This window comes from Rhinolophus sinicus, chromosome 17 (genome assembly GCF_057876585.1).
Source record: "Rhinolophus sinicus isolate RSI-liver-muscle chromosome 17, RSI-T2T, whole genome shotgun sequence".
NCBI classification, from domain to species: Eukaryota; Metazoa; Chordata; class Mammalia; order Chiroptera; family Rhinolophidae; genus Rhinolophus; species Rhinolophus sinicus.
Window position 1 is genome coordinate 113,027,938 of NC_142517.1, and position 24,909 is coordinate 113,052,846.

Below are 24,909 nucleotides of genomic sequence, written 5' to 3' on the forward strand. Positions count from 1 at the left end.
AGATGCCAGGAACTCAGTGACATGGGGAGGGCAGTGAGGCCTTCATCAAGAACCTCCACTGGTACTCGGTGGCGGGTGGGAAGGAGACGCTGACCCCTCTAAGCTATGGGACTTGGTCACCCAGCAGCAGCCCCACCTCATGCCAAGCAACTGTGGGCTAGAAGAGAGAACTGCCACCCTGGGCAGCTGTGACGCCTCTATACTGCAGGTCGGGAGCTTCTGGGAGCTGGTTGGAGAAGCAGCCAAGAGCGGGAAGCTGGAGAGCCCGTCCGGGGGACCTGAGAACCTTTCCCCTGGAATTGTTGGGGGAATGTTGGGAAAAGGGGACCTTAGAGACTGAGGGCCTGGAAATAAAACTCTCTCCACCACAACCACTATTCCCTAGTCCACACCTGCCTCACCTCTGCAAGGTTCAGGTTCATAACGGCCCTTCCAGGGTCCCTGCACTTCATCTCCGGGAGCTCTGTGAACCCAATGGGTCCAGGAGGCCCCACCAGGGGGAGGCTCAGGGAGCGGGTTGGGGCCCAGGATGCTGGAGGGGTGAGGACGGTGCAAAGGCCATGTCATTGGGTAGTGGGGGCAGGGCAGGGAGGAGCTGCGCTATGGGAAATGATTGAAAGGGGTTGGAGATAGGGCTAGATATTTAATATTTAAAAAGGTCTCAGAGACCCTACCCCTTCTAATCTCTTCCCCAACCCAAGCTAGCTGTCTGCAGTGTTATGTCTTCCTACCTCCAAGACTGTCCTTGGGCTAGGGCAGGGGACAGTAGGGGGGAGGGGACAGGCTGAGGAGGGTGTGACCTTGGGAGTGAGCACCAGCATTCACAGAATGATGGTGGTTTTGGATCATCTGATTAATTAAAAAATGGAAAAAGTAAAGAGAAAGAAAATGCTAGCAATCTCCTACGGGACAGGCAGTGAAACAAGTGGGGACCCTGGATCTCCCCACAGTTTGAATCCTTCTGTGGGACCTGGAGAAATGTACCTGTTTCTCTGGGTCTCATTTCCTCATCTGCAAAGAGGTGCAGCAGATTAACAGTCACCGCCTCACAGAGCCCAGGTGAAGAATTCTTGGCAGAGTGTGTGGAGCCCTGGGCCGGCAGGCGCAGGGTGGGACAAAGGGAGCTGTTGTTCTGGCAGCTCTGGGATCCTTCCAGGGTCCCTCCACCCCCACCCTCAGCCCGGGGGAAGGCCTGCAGGCTGCCTGTGCTCCTGTGAGGGGTCAGAGGCAGGAGCCACGGGCATTCCGCGCCCTCCTTCACACATTCCAGCCCAGAACAGGGGCCCCAAGTCGGCTCCCAAGGGGACAGCAGCACCAGCCCAGTTGGACACCGCACACTCACTGCTGGGCAAGCCAAAGCCCAGCCTTGGGGAGGGCACACCATCCTGTACCCCTTCTCCAAACCTCCCCAGTACCCCCAAACACTCTCAGTCTTGACAGCCAACACAAGCTAATCTGTAGGTTTGTGTAAGATGTCACTGAGCTTTACAATGATTTTTAGCCTTGGGTTGGGTGTCGGGAGTCTTCTCTGTGTCTGATTCTTAGGAGGGGAGATTGCTGGCTCCAGAGAAGGAAACTGAAGCACAGACAGGGCTAGTGACCTGCTGAGGGTCACACAAGATTGGACCCATGCTCTCCCTTCAGTTCCTGGTCACGTCACACAGGCATGGTCATTCAAGACTGTTTTTTCAACAATCCCAGAACTTCCCCCACTCCAGCCTCCATGCACTTGAGCCTACAGTTGTGAAGGCTTGGGAATAGGCAGCGGCCAGCCACAGGGGTTCACACTCTACGATGGCAGAAGGGGAAGCCCACTCATCACGGTCCCCTAAGCGCGAGTGGGAGCTGCCCAGCACTGCCAAGGCCTCCCAGGAGGCCAGCCACAGGCCACAGGCCAGTCAGGGGCCAGCTGCATGCAGTAAACAGGAATTCACTCAAAGCCAGCCCCACACCCAGCCTTGGGGAAATCAATGTGCTGACTTGAGCTACTACATATGAAGAATTCACACCATCAGAGACATATTCTACATCTGTATGGAGCCTGTCACAAATTATGGAGCTCTTCCTGAAGCTCTAGTGAGACCTCTTTGCTCCAGCAGGTTCATTTATTTTTAAACAGGTGCACTTTAACTGGTAACACTACAACAGAGAGCTGGAGCGGACAGGAGCAGAAGTTCACAGGGAGTTCAGAAAGCGAGGGTTCCCATGCACTTGGGTGACTTACTGGGCCTGCTGAGCCTCAGGTCCCCAGCTAAGCAGCGGGCTTGCTCAGTCCCACCCCTGGTCAGTGCTGGGCCTGCACACCGGTGCCCCACACTGCCGCTCTGCAGCCTCTGCTCCCTGCTCCCCAGCCCCATGCCCTCCTACTTGCTCCATTCTCAGCCTCCTCAGCCCTCGGGAGGGCTGCCCTGACTGCGGGCACACATGGGCATGGAGCAGGCTGCGTTTTCACTGAATACCCTTAGCCTGGACTGCCTTCCCTCCCTGTACCCCCCAGGGCCCCACCTCAGACTGCTGCTCTCTGCCTCCTCCCTGGCTCCCCGTCCTCTGACTTCAGTGTTCTCTCACTCCTCCTCTGGGGGTCCACTTGTCACTACGATGCAGACAACCCCACAGCTCACAGCCCTCCTTGCTCTCCCCCACCTTTTACTGGACATTTCCACTCAGATGACCCTGGGGCATGCAAACCTCACGTGTCCAAAAGGCCCTTCCCCAGCCCTGCCCCCTATGCGGGGGCTCCCCCACCATCCAGGCTCCCCACATACCCTCCCCAGCCCAGGCTAACTCATCCTAATGGATGAGGTCCACCCTGAACCCCACAGACTCCCCTCCCATCCCAAGAGGAGTCTTTCATCATTTGTCTACACTGGCAGTTCTCCAAGGGATAAAGCAGTTCAGGCTTTAGAGTCAGTCCAACCTGGGTTCAAATCACAGCGTAGCCATTTTTTGGGTGGGTGATATCTGGTAAGTTGACCACTGGTTTTGCTCATCTATAAAGTGGCAATAAATGATCCTGGTTCAAAAGCAGTATGGGGGTAATGTAGGATAACTAATCCCAAACACCCCATCCTCAGTGCCCGGCCCTAGAATGTTGATCACAGATGACGTTAAACCCAGCTAGCTTAAGTCGTTCCCTCCCCCACGCTTGTCGCCAACCCAGGCGCTGTCCCATTGGAAGGGCCCAGCAGGGTGTCGGAGGAAAAGCCTGCAGCTGCAGCTTTCCGGACATTGTCCCTGCCACCTACCGGGGCATGGAGGGCGGCGGACTCTGGCGGTGCTGGCGCCGCCGGTACAGACCCGACGCAGCGAGTGCGCCCAGCCGGGTAGCCATGGCAGCTCCTCCTGGCGGCGGGGCAGCAGCTCAGACAGACGGGCCTCGGACCCCCAGCCTTGGAACGCAGATGCAGCGGGAGCAGCCGCCTCCCGCCAGACTCCACGATGGGAGGTTGGCTGCAAGGCTGCCTGTCCCCCTGCGCCTCTGGATTCACGTTACACGCTGCGATCTCCAAAGGGCAGCGGAGTCAACTTCAAATAGAAAGGATATTGTTCCTGCCGTGGGGGCAGCAGTGAAAGGGAGGCTGCAGGGCTGCGTCCAGGCTGGGGAGGGCACTTGCTGGGAAGGTCCCAAACAGCACTGAGGTGAGGGCCGTAGGGACAGGGCAGGATGCTTGGCGATCCCAGACTGCTCGGAGCCTGCGAGGAAGCCCTACGCCCACTGCCCGCTGGACGTGCTGACGATAGCCCAGCACTGATTGAGCCAGGCAGTGTAGGAAGCCTGCAAACAGTAAAGAAGCTGACGAGATGCCCACATTCTGCCTCCTTCCCTTCCCTGAGAGCCTGAGGCCACAAATGCCAGCTAGAAGTCCCAGCCCAGGGCAGCCCTGTCCCCTGGATCTGGCCAACAAATAGCCAAGCACTCAGAAAAAGTCCGTGCTGCCAAAACTCAGACAACAGGTAACCCCCCAGCTTGACAGGGAGCGCAGAAGCAATGATCTGACGGAAGACCTCCAGGAAAGCACCATTTCCTCGCATTTTTACCTAAAGAGAGTGTCAAGGTTGCTGTGATCCAAATGCAAACACCCCAGGCCAGCACCTGACAGTGGCCACTGCGGCCAACCAGGCTCTCTGATCAGCAGCACAGTTAAGGACCCAGAGCCCTCACAGGCATCTTTAACACCAGTTCCATTTCCCTGAAAACCCTTTCTAGAGAGGTCAGACAGTGGGAACATTATCTTCCTCTGCCTTCCAAAAGAAAGACACAATAGCCATCATTCTGGACAGCAGGGAAAAGCTTCGAGGGGATCCGTTGGGACTCATATGGGGGTTCCACTCACCAAGGAACACACCTCATCCCACATCTAAGCACGAAGAAGTAATGATTAACCACTGGCCCCTAACAGTCACATGACTACAAGCACTGGGTACAAGATAATTTGTAAATGCAGCTCAGTTCCAAGGGTACCAAGCACTGATCAATTCAACAAATATTTTCTTAAGGTGGCCCCAGGGGCTTAAGGGAATAGAGAGACTGAGCCTGGAGGAGCCAACAAGTAGAAGAATCAGCTCCCATTCGCTGATGTGGACAGCTGAATGCTTAAGACGGCTTCCGGTTTTGTTACAGCAACTTCAAGTCAATGCCCTATGGCCTACACCCGCTTCCCATTCTCCACTCAGCTCCACATGTGGAAATCCTGAACTCTAGATCCCAGAACTCTCACCCAGAGCCACGGTTTCATTTGAGGAGGAAACTTTTATTTAGGGTTTCTACACATGCAGATAGGCTGGAAGGAGGCTATGGCCACAATGATGATGTTTTGTGCATCATCATTTGTAAATGAAGTTCAAGTCCAAGGTTACCAAGCACTAATCAAGTCAACAAATCTTTACTGTAAAAGAGAGCACCAGAGGCTAGACACTGAGCAAGGCTTAGGGTTTGATTGGTCCAGATCCAAAATCTCTGTACAGCCTTGCCCCTCCCCTCATCCTGCAGCCTGTCTTGCAGGGGTGGGGTTAGGGGCCATGCTCTGCTCCCCAGCAAGCGCTCTGGCTTCAGAGGACACAGTTGTAAAAACACAATAAGAATGATGGTAGCAAAAATGGCAGAGTAAGAATCTCTGAAAGTTTGTTCCTCCATAAAAGCAATGAAAACACTAGCAAAAATTGTCAGAATCTACTTTTTCAGAACTCTGTAAATTAACCAAAAATTTGCAGTAACCCAGAGAGCATTTGATCAAGAAAAACAGTGGAATCTTGGTAAGAATGGTGAGTTTTGTGGTGTTTTAACTTACCCTAGTCCCTAATCCCCACTCCCTAACTCCATAGCTGCCTTGAAAAATAACAACCCACATTCTCAGTGCCATTCCTGAGAAAGAATGTACCTGCCAAAAAGGACTCCTTGTGAATTGCCATCACACCCCAGGCAGAGCAGCACAGCTGGCCCCAGTCACCATGACCATAGTCATGAGTGGCAAGGCTGAAACCCTGCAGCTGTCCACTGTCCCCTCAATGCCCCCAGCACTGCCAACACCAAGCCTGGCACCATGGGAAGCGGCAGCCCAGATTGCCTCACATTGGCAGTGCCTGCCTGCAGGGACAAGAAGGTTTTGGGAATAGTAAAATGTTCAATGTAAGAAACAGATATGGTTTCATCAACAGGAATGACACCAGGGAAGATGGATTTGTACGCCAGACCACCATAAAGAATAACCCCAGGAAGTGCCTTCGCAGTGTAGGAGATGAAGAGACTGTGGAGTTTGATGTTGTTGAAGAAGAAAAGAGTGCGGAGGCAGCAGATGTCATAGGCCCTGGTGGAGTTCCGGTGCACGGCAGTAAATATGCAGCAGACCGTAATCATTATAGATGCTATCCACGTCGCAGGGCTCCTCCACGCAATTACCAGCAGAATTACCAGAATAGTGAGACAGGGGGACAGAATGAGGGGTGGGAGAGTGCTCCCGAAGGCCAGGCCCAACCATGCCTGCCGTACCGCAGGCGACGGTTCCCAAATTACTACATGCGGAGACCCTATGGGCATCCACCACAGTATTCCAACCCTCCTGTGCAGGGAGAAGCAATGGAGGGTGCTAATAACCAGGGGGCAGGAGAACTACGTAGACCCGTGAGACAGAATATGCATCGGGCTATAGACCACGATTCCGCAGGGGCCCTCCTTGCCAAAGATAGCCTAGAGAGGACAGCAATGAAGACAAGGAAAATCAAGGCTATGAGACCCAAGGTCAGCAACCACCTCAATGTCGGAACCACCATAGCTTCAATTATCGATGCAGACGCCCAGAAAACTCTAAACCACGAGATGACAGAGACAAAAGCAGCTGATCCACCAGCTGACAAGTCGTCTGCTCCCAGGGCTGAGCAGGGAGGGCCTGAGTAAATGCCGGCTTACCATCTCCACCATCATCCAGTTTAGTCATCCAACAAGAAACGAATACAACATTCCAGCAATAATAAATGAACAAAATATTGGAGCTAAAGACCTTCAATGCTTGCTTTTTGCCTGTTGACCAGATAACTAGAACTATCTGCATTATTTATGCAGCATGGAGTTTTTATTAATTTTACCTAAAGATGTCTTTTTGGTAACGACAAATGTGTTTGTTTTTTTAAAAGCCTGGTTTTTCTCAACACATCTTTAAAAGTTTTTAAATTGTTTTATAGTATCTGGTAAAGTTGAGATTTTTGAGAACTTCATTTTTAATTTGTAATAAAAGTTTACAACTTGACTTTTTTCAAAAAAGTCAACAAACTGCAAGTACCTAGTAATAAACATCATAAATAACATAAAAGAAGAACTCCTTGTGGTTAACTGGGCTCAAATTCATAACAAGAGTCTAGCAGCCGTTGTTTAGAGAGGTCCCTCACACACACTGCATATCAGGGAAGAATCACAGACTGAACTGCCAGCCTCCTGCACCCTGTCCCTGTGGTCTGAGCTGACCCTTTATAAGAGAGGTCTTAGGATCAAAATTCCACGAATGGGCTGAAGACCTGTCCTATCCGGCCAGAGCTGTGTAACTGTATCTCCATTTGCATCTTTGCTGATCAATCAGAACCTGAGAAACCTACCAATCAGGACAGTGCTCTTTGGAACAATCAAACTGTGAGAATTTGGGTTCTTCATTTGCACAAAAATGTACCAATCAGGGGCCAGGGGTAAGAACTTCTCTCTACATAAGCCAGCTCCTCCCCTCTGTCTCAGTGGAGTGCCTTGGAAGCATTTCACAAGTTTGCAAACTGAGATGTAACATCCAAGCCACCTCCCCTGAGCTGCTTCACCTGAGTCTCCTTACGTGAGCCATCTCAACTGAGCTGTTTCACAATTGAGCTGTATCACAATTGAGCTGTTTTTACTGAATAAATTCTCTTCTATACTGCACTCACCTGTTGGTATTGAACTGGCAGTAGTGACCTTTTGTTGACACCAGTAATGAGGGGGCAGACAGAGCTGGGGTTCTTTCAAAGCTTCATTCCCAAAGAGGAGTTATTTAACCTGACTTGGTCCTCTCTGGAAGACCCTACTGGAAAGACTTGTCTTCATGTGACCTCACTCACACATACCCAGTGCTAAAAGCCTTTTTTGGGTAGTGTTTTTCAAATGTATCATTATCATAGCTGCCTGTGATAGCATAGCTACCATTGCCACAGGCAATGGTTAATAGTTGGGACAACAACAGACTAACCAAAAAGCTTAAAAGGAAAAATTGAGAAATGAACTGTCCTTAAAGGCTTTGAAAAAAAGCTGACATATTCCTAGAAATCTAGAAAGTCATGCAAATGTCCAGGGCTGTGTGCACGCTCAGGAAAGACCTGAGAAGGTCCTGCAATCTCACTTCTTAGGCTCTGTGCGAGCAAGAAATAATGGCTGAGGCAGAGCTGTAAACTGTGTGAATGTTGAAGGTGTGTGGCCAACGTGCACTCAGTACCCTCAACAAAGGCTGAGAGACTTAGTGGTTTCAGGCATTCCAGGAGATCTCTGACCAATCATTAGCTGGCCATTAAATTAAATGAGCAGACTGCAGTGGCCACCAATGATAGACATACAGACTTCACATAATTACTTCAGAAAAGTCACTAAATAAGCAGTGACAACAAACCCTGGGGAGTAGTCACAACCTGATTTCCAGAGTTTCCGCATTATATTATTTGAAATGTTTTCAGCAAAAATTATGAGACATGCAAAGAAACAGAAAAGTAGGACCCAGACACAGAAAAAAAAGAGCAAGCAACAGAAACTATCCCTGATGAAGCCCAGATTTTAGACTTACTAGACAGACTTTAAATCAGCTATTTTAAGTATGTTCAAATAACTTTTAAAAACGATGTCAAAAAAAATTAACGAAGCTCTTTCTTTCCAACTTGGGCCCAGCAGGATGGCTCCTTCAAAGAAGGGTGGCGAGAAAAAGAAGGGCCATTCTGCCATCAACGAGGTAGTGACCAGAGAATACACCATCAACATTCACAAGCGCATCCATGGAGTGGGTTTCAAGAAGCGCATCCATGGAGTGGGTTTCAAGAAGCGCATCCATGGAGTGGGTTTCAAAGAGATCTGGAAATTTGCCATGAAGGAGATGGGAACCCCAGATGTGCGTATTGACACCAGACTCAACAAAGCTGTCTGGGCCAAAGGAATAAGGAATGTCCCGTACCACATCCGGGTGCGGTTGTCCAGAAAGCGTAATGAGTATGAAGATTCACCAAATAAGCTCTATACATTGGTTACCTATGTACCTGTCACCACTTTCAAAAATCTACAGACAGTTAATGTGGATGAGAACTAACTACTGATCGTCAAATAAAGTTACAAAACTGCAAAAAAAAAAAAAAAAAATTAACGAAATGTATGAGAATGATGTCTCACCAAGTGGAGAATATCAATAAACAGATAGAAATTATAGAATGGGACCACATAGAAATTCTGGAGTTGAAAAGAAATACTAAAAAGAGTCTTTCAGGATGAAATGAAAGGACACTAGACAATAATTTGAATCCACAAGAAGGAATAAAGAGCAGTAAAGTACACATTACATTTATATAATAAAGATAACTATATAAATATAAAAGATAGTATAAATGTATTTTTTTTGCTTGTAAACCTTTTCCCCCATCTGATTTAAAGACAACTGCATAATGAATAATTAAACACAAAAAGAGGCAATAGTGTAGGAACTGAGAAACAAAAAAGACATAAGATATATTTTTAAAAGAGCCAGTGGCAGATGTAAACCCTGCAGTCTCATCAGTACTTACATAAATGTAAATGGTTTAACTCTCCAATTGAAAGTCAAAGATTAGCAAACAGATTTAAAAAAAAACCACAAAAAACATGATCTAACTATATCCTTTTATAAAGACATCGTTTTTACACTTTAGATTAAAAAACACAAATAGTTTGAAAGTAAAAGGATGGAAAACATATACCATAGAAACAGCAACCAAAAGAGAATTGGAATGACTATACTAATATCAGACAAAATAGACTTTAAGACAAAAAATTGTTACAAGAGCAAAAAAGTACATTTCATAATGATAAGTCAAGCCTTCAAAAATAAATAACAAGCATAAGCATGTATGCACCTAACAACAGAGCCCCAAAATACCAAAAGCAAAATTTGAGAGAATTAAGAGAAAACGAGAATTTAACAGGAATAGTTGGAGACTTCAATACTCCACTTTCAATAATGGATAGACCATTACACAAAAATTAAGCAAGGATACAGAAGACATGAACCACATTATAAACCAATTTGACATAAAAGACCTCTACAGAATACTCCATCCAACACTGCAGAATAGTCTTCTCAAGTATACATGGAACATTTTCCAGAATAGATCACATAATAGGTCACAAAACAAGCCTCTATGAATTTAAAAGGACTGAGACAATAGAAAACATATTCTTAAACCACATGGAATAAAATTACAAATCAATAAAAGAAGAAAATTTAGCCAAATCACAAATATGTGCAAGTTAAACAACACACTCCTAAAGAACGAATGAGTCAAAGAAGAAAATAAGGAAATTTAGAAAATACTTTTAGATGAATTAAGTGAAAATACAATATACCAAAATTCATGAAATGCAGCTCAAGCAATGCTCAGAGTAAATTTTATAGCTGTAAATATCTACGAGGTCTGATAATTAAGTTCGCGAACTTGTTGCAACAATGATACTAACATTTTTGATATCAGAGCGATTATTCTCTGTGAATTTGTACCAACCAGATAAACAGTTAACCAAGTTTACTATTTGCAAGTCCTGAAAAGGCTGCATGAAAAAGTAAGACTACCTGAATTTTTCACCAACAATTCATAGCTCTTGCATCACAACAATCCATCAGCTCACATGGCACTATCTGTAAGGGAGTTTCTAGCCAGTAAACAAATAACTGTATTGGAACACCCTCTCTACTCACCTGATCTGGCCCCCAATGACTTCTTTCTTTACCCGAAGATAAAGGAAATATTGAAAGGATGACATTCAGGACATCAAGGGTAATATGATGACAGCTCTCATGGCCATTCCAGAAAAAGAGTTCCAAAATTGCTTTGAAGGGTAGACTAGGCACTGGCATCAGTGCATAGCTTCCGAAGGGGAGTACTTCGACAGAGACCATAGTGATATTCAGCAATGAAGTATGCAGCACTTTTTCTAGGATGAGTTAGCGAACATAATTGTCAGCCTGGTACATTAAAAAAGAAGGTGGGGGTAGGAAAAAAAAGATCTAAAATCAATAACTTAACCTCCCCCCTTATGAAACTAGAACTCAAAGCAAGTTCAGATGAGTAAACTAAACTCAAAGCAAGCATAATGGAAGAAATAATAAAGATTAGAGCAGAAATAAATGAAATAGAGACTAGAGAAAATAAAACCAGAGGCTGGTTCTTTAATAAGATCAATAAAACTAACAAACCTTTAGCCAGACTGACAAACAGAACACTCAAATGACTAAAATTAAGAATGAAAGAAGGGACTGAAGTTACAGAAACTGAAAGGATTGCAAAGGAACACTATGAACAAATGTATCCCAGCAAATTAAAAACCTAGCTGAAATGAACATATACCTAGAAAGATACAAACCACCAAAACTGACTGAAGAAGAAATATAAAATCTAAATAGACTAGTAACACGTAAAGAAACTGTATAGTAATCAAAAAACTTCCCACAAAGAATAGCCCAGGACCAGATGATTTTATTGGTGAGTTCTACCAAATATTTAAGTAGAATTAACACCAATCATTCACAAACTCTTCCAAAAAATCAACCAGGAGTGAACACTCCATGGATTGAACAACTCATTTAATGAGGCCAGTATTTCCCTAATACCAAAACCAGACAAAAATATCACAAGAAAACTACAAATCAATACCCCTTATGAATACAGATGCAAATGATCTCAACAAAACTGAATCTAGCAGCCTATAGAAAGTATTATACATCATCACCAAATAGGATTTATCCGAGGAAAATGAAGTTGGTTTAACATCCAAAAATCAATGTAATAAACCACATCAGAAGAGTAAGGGAAAACACCACATTAAGTGCAGAGAACACACTTGACAAAAGCCAACAATCTTTCATGACTAAAAAGGCCCCAAAAAGCAAACAAACAAACAAACAACATCAACAACAACAAAACATTCAACAAAATAGGAACAGAAGGGAACTTCTTCAACCTGATAAAAACCCAGCATTAACATCACACCTATGTTGAAAGACTGAAAACTTTCTCTCTAAGGTCAGGAACAAGGCAAGGATATCCAGACTTGCCATTTCTTTCCAACATTGCACTGGAGGTTCTAGCTAGGACAATTAGATTTTTTTTTTTTTTTAAAAAAAAGTTTTTTAAGGGCAAAAAAAGAAATTCAAGGTTTCCACATTAGAAAGCAAAAGTAAATCTTCATCATAATGGCAGCGTGAGGTGAGCCTCTGTAAATCGCCACTGGAATTTACAACTAATCAAACAACAATAACTCCACAAAGGACTCCCTGCACAGCAGACAGGCAAGACGAAGAGGCCCACTACCGACTAAAATCACCTACAGGTGGGCGAATCGCAGGAGGGGGGGGGGGAAGAAGGAAGGAAGAAGTGCGGAGACGGAGCTGCGCAGGCGCAGGACGCAGACCTAGCTCAGTGCTCCGAGCTCGCTGCTTCCCGGAACTACCGCAGCTGCGGGAAAGGGAAGAACTCGGACTGCTAGGGCTCCATGTATGGCCACAGGGCTGAGGGGACAGCATATAACACGGCTGACCCCAACACTCACAGCAGAGACCTCAGAGAAAAGACTGAGGGAAGAAGGCTGAAAATGGTGGCTTAACCCCTCACTGAGGGGCAGAGAGCGGAAGCCTTAGGCACTGAGACTAGCCGCCCCCTCCTTCCCCTCCCAGAGCTTGCCCCACCCCCACCTGGCCGGTGCCAGAAGTGGAACAGTAGCAGTGTCAGATCAAAAGAACAGAATATTTGCTGTTCTGAAAATTGTGGACCGCAGACACAGATTCGCAGCCCAACTAGTTCCGGCAAATGGGAGGGAGCCATGGAAGCAGGACCGGCTGTGGTGGTGGTCACTGCCATTGCTCTGGGCCACCTCTCACAACTCACCCCACCCCTGGCCCAACCTATCTGGGCGGATTCCTGCAGGAGTAAACAGAACTGCTGAAACATACGGGCTCTGAATCTGGTGCAGGAAGAGCTTTGGAACTTAAAAAGCTCTCCACATACCCACACGGACACTGCGCCCTGTGACCCAGGTGAACTATTAACAGAGGAGAAGCCCGTCTCCCAGGGAAGTTCCTCATTGTGTGAGAAGCTGGAATAGTGCAGAGAAAACATAGCACTACCGTGTGAGAGAGAACAAAAGGCTGTAGTTGGAGAGAAAATGAAACATTCTACCAACAAGTACTGGAAAACAAAAGAAAGACCTCTTTCTATCAACCTGTTGCAGAAGCCACTCCTGTAAGTGTCTAGGAAGAGAAATAATAAATCAGTAATTGCCATGAACAACCAAGGCAACAAGATAACTCAGAAAGAAAGTGAAAAGTCTCCAGAAAAGGAACTTAAAGATATGGAAATATGTGAGTTAAATGACAGAGAATTCCAGATGGCAGTTCTGAAAAAACTCAACAAGATGCAAGAAAACACAGAAAGGCAGTTTAGTGAACTCAGAAACACAACCAAAGAACAACGTAAGCATTTTACAAAAGAGATTGAAATTTTAAAAAAGAACCAAATAGAATTTCTGGAGATTAAGAACTCAATAGAAGAAATTAAGAATGAAATAGCCAGCTTAGGTAGTAGAGTGGACCAGATGGAGGAAAGAAACAGTGGCATTGAAGATAGAAACCTGGAAATTACACGGATGGAAGAAGAAAGAGACTTGAGACTTAAAAGAAATGAAAGAACTCTACAGGAACTTTCTGACTCCATCAGAAAGAGCAATATAAGAATAATGGGCATACCAGAAGGAGAAGAAAGAGAGAAGGGAACAGAGAATATATTCAAACAAATTGTCGATGAGAACATCCCAAACTTGTGGACAGAACTGGACCCTCGAATCCAAGAAGCAAATAGAACACCTAGTTACCTCAATCCCAACAGGCCTTCTTCTCCAAGGCACATTGTATTGAAGCTGTCTAAAATCAACGACAAAGAAAGAATCCTCAAGGCAGCCAGGGAAAAGAAGACGGTAACCTACAAAGGAAAGCCCATTAGATTATCATCAGATTTTTCAGCAGAAACTCTACAAGCCAGGAGGGAGTGGAACCAAATATTCAAACTATTGAAAGAGAGAAATCATGAGCCAAGAATAATATATCCAGCAAAGATATCCTTTAGATATGAAGGAGGAATAAAGACCTTTCCAGACATACAGAAGCTGAGGGAATTTTCTAATACACGACCTGCACTACAAGAAATACTAAAGGAGGCTATTCGACCACCATCAATAGGGACAATTTGTGGCAACCAAAACATAAAAAGGGGGAGAGTAAAGGCCTGAACCGGAATATGGGAATGGAGAAAGTAAGTGTGCTGAAGAAAATGGAATACTCTAAATGTCAAACTTTCTACTACATAAACTTAAGGGTAACCACTCAAAAATAATCCAGAACTGAAATACATACTGTAATAAAAGAAGAAACAGAGGGAAACATCATAGAATACCACCATACAGAAATAATAGACAACACGAAAAAGGCAAAGAAACAATGGAGACACAGCCTTACCAGAAAACTAAAGATAGAATGACAGGAAATCCTCACATATCAATAATCACCCTAAATGTAAATGGACTGAACTCACCAATAAAAAGGCACAGAGTAGCAGATTGGATCAAAAAACTAAACCCAACCTTATGCTGTCTCCAAGAGACACATCTCAGCTACAAGGACAAGCATAGACTCAAAGTGAAAGGGTGGAAATTGATACTCCAAGCAAATGGTACCCAGAGAAAATCATGTGTAGTCATAATGATATCAGATGAAACAGACTTCAGGGTGAAAAAGGTAACAAGAGACAAAGATGGACATTTCATAAAGGTAAAGGGGACTATACAACAAGAAGACATAACAGTCATCAATATTTATGCCCCCAATCAGGGAGCACCAAAATATACCAAGCAACTACTAACAGAACTAAAGGGAGAAATTGACCAAAACACAATTATACTAGGGGACTTAAATACATCATTGACAGCTATCGATAGATCATCCAAACAGAAAATAACAAAATAGCAGCCCTAAATGACACATTACATGAAATGGAATGGACATAATTGACATATACAGAGCACTTCATCCTGAAACATCAGTCTATACATTTTTCCTAGTGTACATGGAACATTCTCAAGGATAGACCATATATTGGGACATAAAATCAGCATAAGCAAATTTAAAATGAAATCATACCAAGCATATTCTCTGATCGCAAGGCTTTGAAATTTGATATCAACTGCAAAAAGAAAGCAGAAAAAAACACAAATACATGGAGATTAAACAACATATTTTTAAAGAACGACCAAGTCAAAGAAGAAATTAGAGGAGAGATCAAAAGATACATAGTAACAAATGACAATGAAAATACATCCTACCAAAATTTTTGGAATGCAGCCAAAGCAGTTTTAAGAGGGAAATTTATCTCATTACAGGCCTATCTCAAGAAACAAGAAAAATCTCAAATAAATAACCTCACGTTACACCTTAAAGAACTAGAAAATGAAGAACAAATGAAACCCAAGGTCAGAAGAAGAAATGAAATAATAAAAATCAGAGCAAAACTAAATGAAATAGAGAACAAAAAGACAACAGAAAAAATTAGTGTGACAAAGAGCTGGTTCTTTGAAAACATTAACAAAATTGACAAACCCTTGGCTAGACTCACTAAGATAAAAAGAGAGAAGGCACTAATTAACTAAGTCAGAAATGAAAAAGGGGAAGTTATCACAGACACCACAGAAATACAAAGGATCATCCAAGAATACTATGAAGGACTATATGCCAACAAATTCAATAACCTAGAAGAAATGGACAATTTCTTAGAAACATATAGCTTTCCTAGGCTGAACCATAAAGAAGTGGAAAATCTAAACAGACTGATCACCAGTAACAAAATTGAATCAGTCATCCAAAACGTCCCCAAAAGCAAAAGTCCGGGACCAGATGGCTTCACTAGTGAATTCTACCAAACCTCCAAAGAGGATCTAATACCAATCCTGCTCAAACTCTTCCAAAAAACTGAAGAAGAGACAGTACTCCCCAACTCATTTTATGAGGCCAACATTACCCTGATACCAAAACCTGGTAAGGACAATGCAAAAAAAGAAAACTACAGACCAATATTTCTGATGAATACAGATGCAAAAATCCTAAACAAAATTCTAGCAAATCGAATACAACAATGCATTAAAAAGATTATTCATCACGACCAAGTGGGGTTCATCCCTGGGACACAAGAATGATTCAACATCCGCAAATCCATCAATGTGATACATCACATAAACAAAATAAAGGACAAAAATCATATGATTATATCAATTGATGCAGAAAAGCATTTGACAAGATACAACATCCATTTATGATTAAAACACTTAACAAAATAGGTATAGAAGGAAAATACCTTAACATAATAAAGGCCATATATGACAAACCCTCAGCTAATCTCATAACTAATGGTGAAAACCTGAAGCCCTTTGCTCTACGTTCAGGAACACGACAGGGCTGTCCCCATCACCTCTGCTTTTCAACACAGTGTTGGAAGTCCTTGCCAGAGCAATCAGGCAAGAGAAAGAAATAAAAGGCATGCAAATTGGGAATGAAGAAGTTAAATTATCACTCTTTGCAGATGACATGATGCTATATATAGAAAACTCTAAAGACTCTGCCAAAAAGCTATTAGAAACAATCAACAAATACAGTAAAGTTGCTGGCTATAAAATCAACGTACAAAAATCCATTGCATTGCTATATACTAACAATGAAATCTCAGAAAAAGAAATACAAAAACAATTCCATTTGCAATTGCAGCAAAAAGAATAAAATACCTAGGAATAAACTTAACCAAGGACATGAAAGACCTATGTGCTGAAAACTACAAGACATTTTTAAAAGAAATTGAAGAAGACACAAAGAAATGGAAAGACATTGCGTGCTCATGGATTGGAAGAATCAAGATAGTTAAAATGGCCATATTATCCAAAGCAATATACAGATTTAATGCAATCCCCATCAAAATCCCAATGGCATTTTTTAAAGAAGTAGAACAAAAATCAGATTTGTTTGGAACCACGAAAGACCCCGAATAGCCAAAGCAATCTTAAGAAAAAAGAACAATACTGGAGGTATCACACTCCCTGACTTTAACTTGTAGTACAGGGCTACAATAATCAAAACAGCATGGTATTGGCAGAAAAACAGACACATAGACCAATGGAATAGAATTGAGAACTCAGAAATAAAACCACATAAATATGGACAGATAATTTTTGACAAAGAAGCAAAAAACATACAATGGAGAAAAGACAGCCTTTTCAATAAATGGTGCTGGGAGAATTGGATAGCCACATGCAAAAGAATGAAACTGGACTGCTATCTGTCACCATGTACCAAAATTAATTCAAAATGAATCAAAGACTTAAGCATAAGACCTGAAACAATAAACTGCAGAGAAGAAAACATAGGTACTAAACTTATGGACCTTGGGTTCAAAGAGCATTTTATGAATTTGACTCCAAAGGCAAGGGAAGTAAAAACTAAAACGAATGGGACTATATGAAACTTAAAAGCTTCTGCACAGCAAAAGAAACCATCGACAAAATAAAGAGGCAACCAAGTGAATGGGAGAAGGTTTTTGCAAACAGTGCCTCCGATAAAGGGCTAATATCCAAAGTATACAAGGAACTCATGCAACTCAACAACAAAAAGATAAACAACCCGGAAGGAGTAATGACTCTGGGTGGGGAACACACAATGGGATTTATAGATGATGTAATACAGAATTGTACACCTGAAATCTACATAATTTTACTAACAATTGTCACCCCAATAAATTAAAAATAAATAAATAAATGAATAAAAATAAACAACCCAATTGAAAAATGGGCAGAGGACCTGAAGAGACATTTCTCCAAAGAGGACATACAAATGGCAAATAGACATATGAAAAAATGCTCCACATCACTAATCATCAGAGAAATGCAAATAAAAACCACAATGAGATAGCCCCTCACCCCAGTCAAAATGGCGATCATCAACAAGACAAATAGTAACAAGTGTTGGAGAGGCTGTGGAGAAAAAGGAACCCTCATACACTGTTGGTGGGAATGCAGACTGGTGCAGCCGCTACGGAAGGCAGTGTGGAGGTTTCTGAAAAAATTACGAATAGAATTACATATGACCTAGCAATCCCTCTCCTGGGTATCTACCAAAAAAATCTGAAAACATTTATACCTAAAGACACGTGTGCTCCAATGTTCATTGTAGCTTTGTTTACAGTGGCCAAGACATGGGAACAACCAAAATGTTCTTCGATAGATGAGTGGATAAAGAAGTTGTGGGATATATACACAACGGAATACTATTCGGCGGTAAGAAAAGATGAAACAGGACCATTTGTGACAACATGGATGGATCTTGAGAGTATAATGCTAAGCGAAATAAGTCAGACATAAAAAGCAGAGAACCATATGATTTCATATGTTTGTGGTATATAAACCAAAAACAACAAAAGAACAAGACAAACAAATGAGAAACAAAAACTCATAGACACAGACAATAGTTTAGTGGTTGCCAGAGGGTAAGGGGGGTGCGGGCTGGGAGATGAGGGTAAGGGGGATCAAATATATGGTGATGGAAGGAGAACTGACTCTGGGTTGTGAACACACAATGGGATTTATAGATGATGTAATACAGAATTGTACACCTGAAATCTATGTAATTTTACTAACAATTGTCACCCCAATAAACTTAAAAAAAAAAAAAAGAAAGCAAAAAGTAAAACTATCTCTGGTTGATTATCACATATCCTTATATGTAGAAAACCTTGAAGACCATCTTCTGCCCCTAAAAAAATAATCTGTTACAGCTAGTAAATGAGTTCAGCAAGGTTGAGAATAAAAGATCAACATACAAAATCACTAGCAATGAGGAACATCAATGTGATATTAATAAAACAGTTCTATTTACACTAGCAGCAAAAAGAATAAAATATTTAGGAATATATTTAATCAAAGAAGTGCAAGACTTATACACTGAAAACTACAAAGCATTGTTGAAAGAAATTAAAGAAGACCTAAACGAATGGAAAGATATCCCATGTCCATGGGTTGGAAAATTTAATGTTACTAAGATGGCAATACTCCCCCCAAAAAAACTGACCTACAGATTCAGCACAATCCCTATCAAAACTCCAATTGCCTTTTTTACAAATATGGGCAAGATGATCCTAAAATTCATATGGCAATGCAAGGGACCCAGAATAATCAAAACAACCTGAAAAAGAACCAAGTCAAATGATTCACATTTCCCAATTTAAAAACAGTACAGAGTTACAGTAATCAAAACAGTGTGGTACTGGCATACATCAATGGAATAGGATTGAGAGTCCAGAAATAATCTCATACGCCCATGATCAATTGATTTTTCAACAAGACTATCAGGACAATTTAATGGGGGAAGAATAGTTTTGTCTACAAATGATGCTAAGACCACTGGATAACCACATGCAAAAGAATGGTTTCAAACCCTTACTTCAGGCCACATACAAAAACTGACTCACAATGGACTGAAAACCTAAATGTGAGTTAAAACTATAAAACTCCTAGAACGAAGTAGTGCAAGTCAAATCTAAAGGACATTTATTATATACTAATCCAGCAAGAACTAAGAACTCCAGGGCACCTATCTAATACATCGAAGCAAACACAGAGAGTCAGCCAGAATGAGGAAACAAAGAAACATATCCCAAATAAAAGAACAGAAGAAACCTTCAGAAATGGAACTAAATGAAGCAGAGGTAACCAAACTGTCAGAGACAGAGTTCAGAATTCTGATGATAAGAATGTTTAAGGAACTTAGAGAGGACATCAAGAAGGATGTAGAAATCATAACGAACAACCAGTTAGAACTAAAGAACACAGTTACCGAAATAAAGAACTCACTTGAAGGAATTAACAGCAGGTTAGATGAAGCAGAGGATCGAATCAGCGACTTAGAAGACAAGTTAGCAGAGATCACCCAAACAGAACAACAGAAAGAAAAAAGAATAAAAAACAATGAAGATGGTTTAAGAGACCTATGGGATAACATCAAGCGCAACAACATGCGCATCATAGGAATACCAGAAGGTGAAGAGAAGAAACAAGGGATTGAGAACATATTTGAAGTAATAATGTCTGAAAACTTCCCTAACCTGATGAAGGAAACCAACATACAAGTCCAGGAAGTGCAGAGAGTTCCAACCAGGATAAACCCAAACAGGTCCACTCCAAGACACATTATAGCTAAAATGGCAAAGATTAAAGACAAAGAGAGAATCCTAAAAGCAGCAAGAGAAAGACAGAGGGTTACATACAAGGGAACTCCCATAAGACTATCAAATGACTTTTCTGCAGAAACATTGAAGGCCAGGAGGGAGTGGCAGGAGATACTCAAAGTGATGGAAAACAAAGGCCTACAACCTAGGTTGCTTTATCCAGCAAGGCTATCATTTAAAATCGACGGGGAGATAAAGAGCTTCCCAGAAAAGAATAAGCTAAAGGAATTCATTACCACCAAGCCAGCATTGCAAGAAATACTAAAAGGACTTCTGTAAATAGAAGAAAGACGAAAACAACTTATCCACAAATTTAAAAATGGCAATAACTATGTACTTATCAATAATCACTTTAAATGTAAATGGTTTAAATGCTCCAATCAAGAGACATAGGGTGGCTGAATGGATAAGAAAGCAAGACCCTTGTATATGCTGTATACAAGAGACTCACCTCAGATCAAAAGACACACACAGGCTAAAAGTGAAGGGTTGGAGTAAGATATTCCATGCAAATGGAAATGAGAAAAAAGCTGGAGTTGCAATACTTATCTCTGACAAAATAGACTTTAAAATGAAGAAAATATTAAAAGACAAAGATGGACACTATATAATAATAAAGGGATCAATTCGACAAGAGGATATAACCCTAGTAAACATCTATGCACCCAACATAGGAGCACCTAAATATATAAAACAGATATTGACTGACATAAAGATGGAGATCAACAGTAACACTATCATAGTAGGGGACTTCAACACACCTCTGACAACAAGGGACAGGTCTTCCAGACAGAAAATCAATACGGAAACAACAGCCTTAAATGACACATTGGACCACTTGGATTTAACCGATATTTTCAGAGCATTCCACCCCAATGCTGCAGAATACACGTTCTTCTCAAGCGCACATGGAACATTCTCCAAGATAGACCATATGTTAGGCCACAAAGCAAGTCTGGATAAATTTAAGAAAATTGAAATCATTCCAATTGTCTTCTCTGACCACAGTGCTATGAAATTAGAAATGAACTACAGGAAAAAGACTGGAAGACACACAAATTCATGGAGGCTGAATAATATGTTACTAAACAATGAATGGGTCAAACAGGAGATCAAGGAAGAAATCAAAAGATATCTCGAGACAAACGAAAATGAAAATACAACGACCCAAAATCTATGGGATGCAGCGAAAGCAGTCCTAAGAGGGAAGTTCATAGCACTGCAGGCCTACCTAAAGAAACAAGAAACATCACTAATCAACAGTTTATCTTCACACTTAAGGGATCTGGAAAAAGAACAACAAAATAAGCCCAAAGGGAGTACAAGGAAGGAGATAATAAAGATCAGAGCGGAAATAAATGAAATAGAAACCAGGAAAACAATACAAAAGATCAATGAATCCAAGAGTTGGTTCTTAGAGAAGATAAACAAAATTGACAAACCTTTAGCCAGACTCATTAAAAAAAAGAGAGAGAGGACCCAAATTAATAAAATCAGTAATGAAAGAGGAGAAGTGACAACAGACACTGCAGAGATACAAAAAATCCTAAGAAATTTCTATGAGCAACTGTATGCCAACAAATTTGACAACCTGGAAGAAATGGACAATTTCCTAGATGCATACAACCTCCCAAGGCTAACTCAAGAGGAGACAGAAAACCTGAATAGACTGATTACCACCAAGGAAATTGAATCAGTAATCAACAATCTCCCAACAAACAAAAGCCCTGGACCAGATGGCTTTACAGGTGAATTTTACAGAGCGTTCCAAAAAGAATTGTCACCTATTCTCCTCAAACTCTTCCAAAAAATCCAGAGGGAGGGAAGACTCCCAAACACTTTTTACGAAGCCACTATCACCCTGATCCCAAAATCAGACAAAGACACCACAAAAAAAGAAAACTACAGGCCGATATCGCTAATGAACATAGATGCAAAAATCCTCAACAAAATACTAGCAAACAGAATTCAGCAATATATTAAAAAGATTATACACCATGATCAAGTGGGATTCATCCCTGGTATGCAAGGGTGGTTCAACATCCGCAAATCAATTAATGTGATACACCACATTAACAAAATGAAAAATAAAAATCATATGATCATATCAATTGACGCAGAAAAAGCATTTGATAAAATTCAGCAGCCATTCATGATAAAAACCCTTAAGAAAGTGGGAATAGAGGGATCATATCTCAACATAATAAAGGCCATATATGATAGACCCACAGCTAACATCATACTCAATGGGGAAAAACTAAAACCATTCCCCTTAAAATCAGGAACAAGGCAAGGCTGCCCACTTTCTCCACTTCTATTCAACATAGTGCTGGAAGTTCTAGCCACAGCAATCAGACAAGAAAAAGAAATAAAAGGCATCCAAATCGGTAAGGAGGAAGTAAAACTGTCATTATATGCAGATGATATGATACTATATTTGGAGAACCCTAAAGACTCCACCAAGAAACTATTAGAGCTGATAGATGAATTTAGTAAAGTAGCAGGATACAAAATTAATATTCAGAAATCAGTTGCATTTGTATATACCAATAATAAAACATCAGAAGGAGAAATTAAAAAAGCAATTCCGTTTACAATTGCTCCAAAGACTATAAAATACCTGGGAATAAATTTAACCAAAGAAGTAAAAGATCTGTACTCAGAAAATTATAAGACACTGAAGAAAGAAATGAAAGAAGATACAAATAGATGGAAACACATACCATGTTCATGGATAGGAAGAATTAATATAGTTAAAATGTCCATACTGCCTAAGGCAATATATATATTCAACGCAATTCCTATCAAACTACCAACGACATTTTTCACAGAAATAGAACATATAATCCTAAAATTTATATGGGATAACAAAAGACCCCGGATATCTTCAACAATCTTGAGAAATAAGAACAAAGTGGGAGGTATAACAATACCTGACTTCAAATTATACTACAAGGCTACAGTAATCAAAACAGCATGGTACTGGCATAAAAACAGACCCATAGATCAATGGAACAGAATAGAGAGTCCAGAAATAAATCCATGCCTATATGGCCACTTAATCTATGACAATGGAAGCAAGAATGTACGGTGGGGTAAAGACAGTCTATTCAATAAATGGTGCTGGGAAACTTGGACAGACACATGCAAAAAGATGAAGCTGGATCACCTCCTTACACCACATACAAAAATAAATTCAAAATGGCTTAAAGATTTAAATGTAAGATCTGAAACCATAAAATTCCTAGAAGAAAATATAGGAAGAAACTTCACAGACATTACCCGGAGTAAGATTTTTACTGATATATCCCCTCGCGCGAGGGAAGTAAGAGGAAAAATAAACATGTGGGATTACATCAAACTAAAAAGCTTTTTCACAGCAAAGGAAACCATCAATAAAACAAAAAGGGATCCTACTGATTGGGAAAAGATATTTGCCAATGATATATCTGATAAGGGGTTAATATCACAAATTTATAAAAAACTCACTCAACTCAACTCCAAAAAAACAAACAACCCAATTAAAAAATGGGCAGAGGACATGAAGAGACATTTTTCTAAAAAGGACACACAGATGGCAAACAGACATATGAAGAAATGTTCAACCTCACTAACCATTAGAGAAATGCAAATAAAAACCACAATGAGATACCACCTCACCCCAGTCAGGATGGCTATCATCAATAAATCAACAAACAACAAGTGCTGGCGTGGATGCGGAGAAAAGGGAACGCTGGTGCACTGTTGGTGGGAATGCAGATTGGTGCAGCCACTATGGAAAACAGTTTGGAGATATCTCAAAAATCTGAAAATGGAACTACCTTATGATCCAGCAATCCCACTCCTAGGTATCTATCCGGAGAAATCCAAAACTCCAATTCAAAAATCTTTATGCACTCCTATGTTTATTGCAGCACTATATACAATAGCCAAGACCTGGAAACAACCGAAATGCCCATCAGTAGATGACTGGATTAAGAAACTGTGGTACATTTATACAATGGAGTATTACGCAGCCATAAAGAAGAAAGAAATCTTACCATTTGCAACAACATGGATGGACCTAGAGAACATTATGTTAAGTGAAATAAGTCAGAAAGAGAAAGACAAATACCATATGATCTCACTTATATGTGGAATCTAAAGAAAAGAATAAGTGAATGAACTAATCAGAAACAGTTTTGGAAAAATGGAGGAAAAACTGAGGGTTGCTAGATGGGCAGGGGGGTGGGGATAAGGGGAAGGTGAGAGGTTTTGGGAACGTACAGAGGGATAGTGGATGGGGGGAGGGGGGTTCACACAGTGTGAGGGATATAAATGATAAATGTCTAAGTTTTGCTTTGTCTTGTGCACCTGAAACTAATTAATAAAAAAAAAAAAAAAAACTATAAAACTCCTAGAAGAAAAGATTGGCGTAAATCTTCATGACCTTACATTAGGTAACAGTTTCCTAGATATGACACCAAAAACCCAAGTAATCAAAGAACAGATAGATTGGACTTCATCAAAATTTAAAACTTTTGTGCATTGAAGGACACTATGAAGAAAGTTAAAAAGGCAATCCACAGAATAGGAGAAAATATATGCAAATCATATATCTGATAAATGTCTAGTATCTAGAATACATAAAGAACTCTTACAATCCAACAATAAAAAGACAATACAATTTTAAAATGGGCGCCGAGTTTGAATAGACATTTCTCCAAAAATACACAAGTGAAAAGGTGCTCAGCATCACAGCCATTAGGGAATGCAAATCAAAACCACAATGTGATACCACCTCACACCCATAGAAATAGACAATAATAAGAGTTAGTGAGGATGTAGAGAAATTGGAACCCTCATACATTCCTGGTAGGAATGTAAAAATGT

At 41.5% G+C, this 24,909-nt stretch overlaps 1 protein-coding gene and 2 pseudogenes across 6 annotated transcripts in view; 2 read left to right on the plus strand and 1 right to left on the minus strand.

Moving 5' to 3' along the window:
• Positions 1-24,909, minus strand: part of LIMS2 (LIM zinc finger domain containing 2) — a 49,706-nt gene that overhangs the window by 20,087 nt on the left and 4,710 nt on the right. Inside the window, exon 1 of one of the 6 annotated variants that reach the window (XM_019717956.3) lies at positions 3,246-3,763. The exons of the other annotated variants lie outside the window; for them this stretch is intronic. Coding sequence (XP_019573515.1) covers positions 3,246-3,331 — 86 coding nt within the window. The 5' untranslated portion in view covers positions 3,332-3,763. Of the gene's footprint in view, positions 1-3,245; positions 3,764-24,909 lie in introns of those variants that run through there. 6 annotated transcript variants of the gene reach the window in all.
• LOC109438233 (Y-box-binding protein 1 pseudogene) lies at positions 5,461-6,391 on the plus strand (annotated as a pseudogene).
• Positions 8,287-8,845, plus strand: LOC109438234 (large ribosomal subunit protein eL31 pseudogene; annotated as a pseudogene).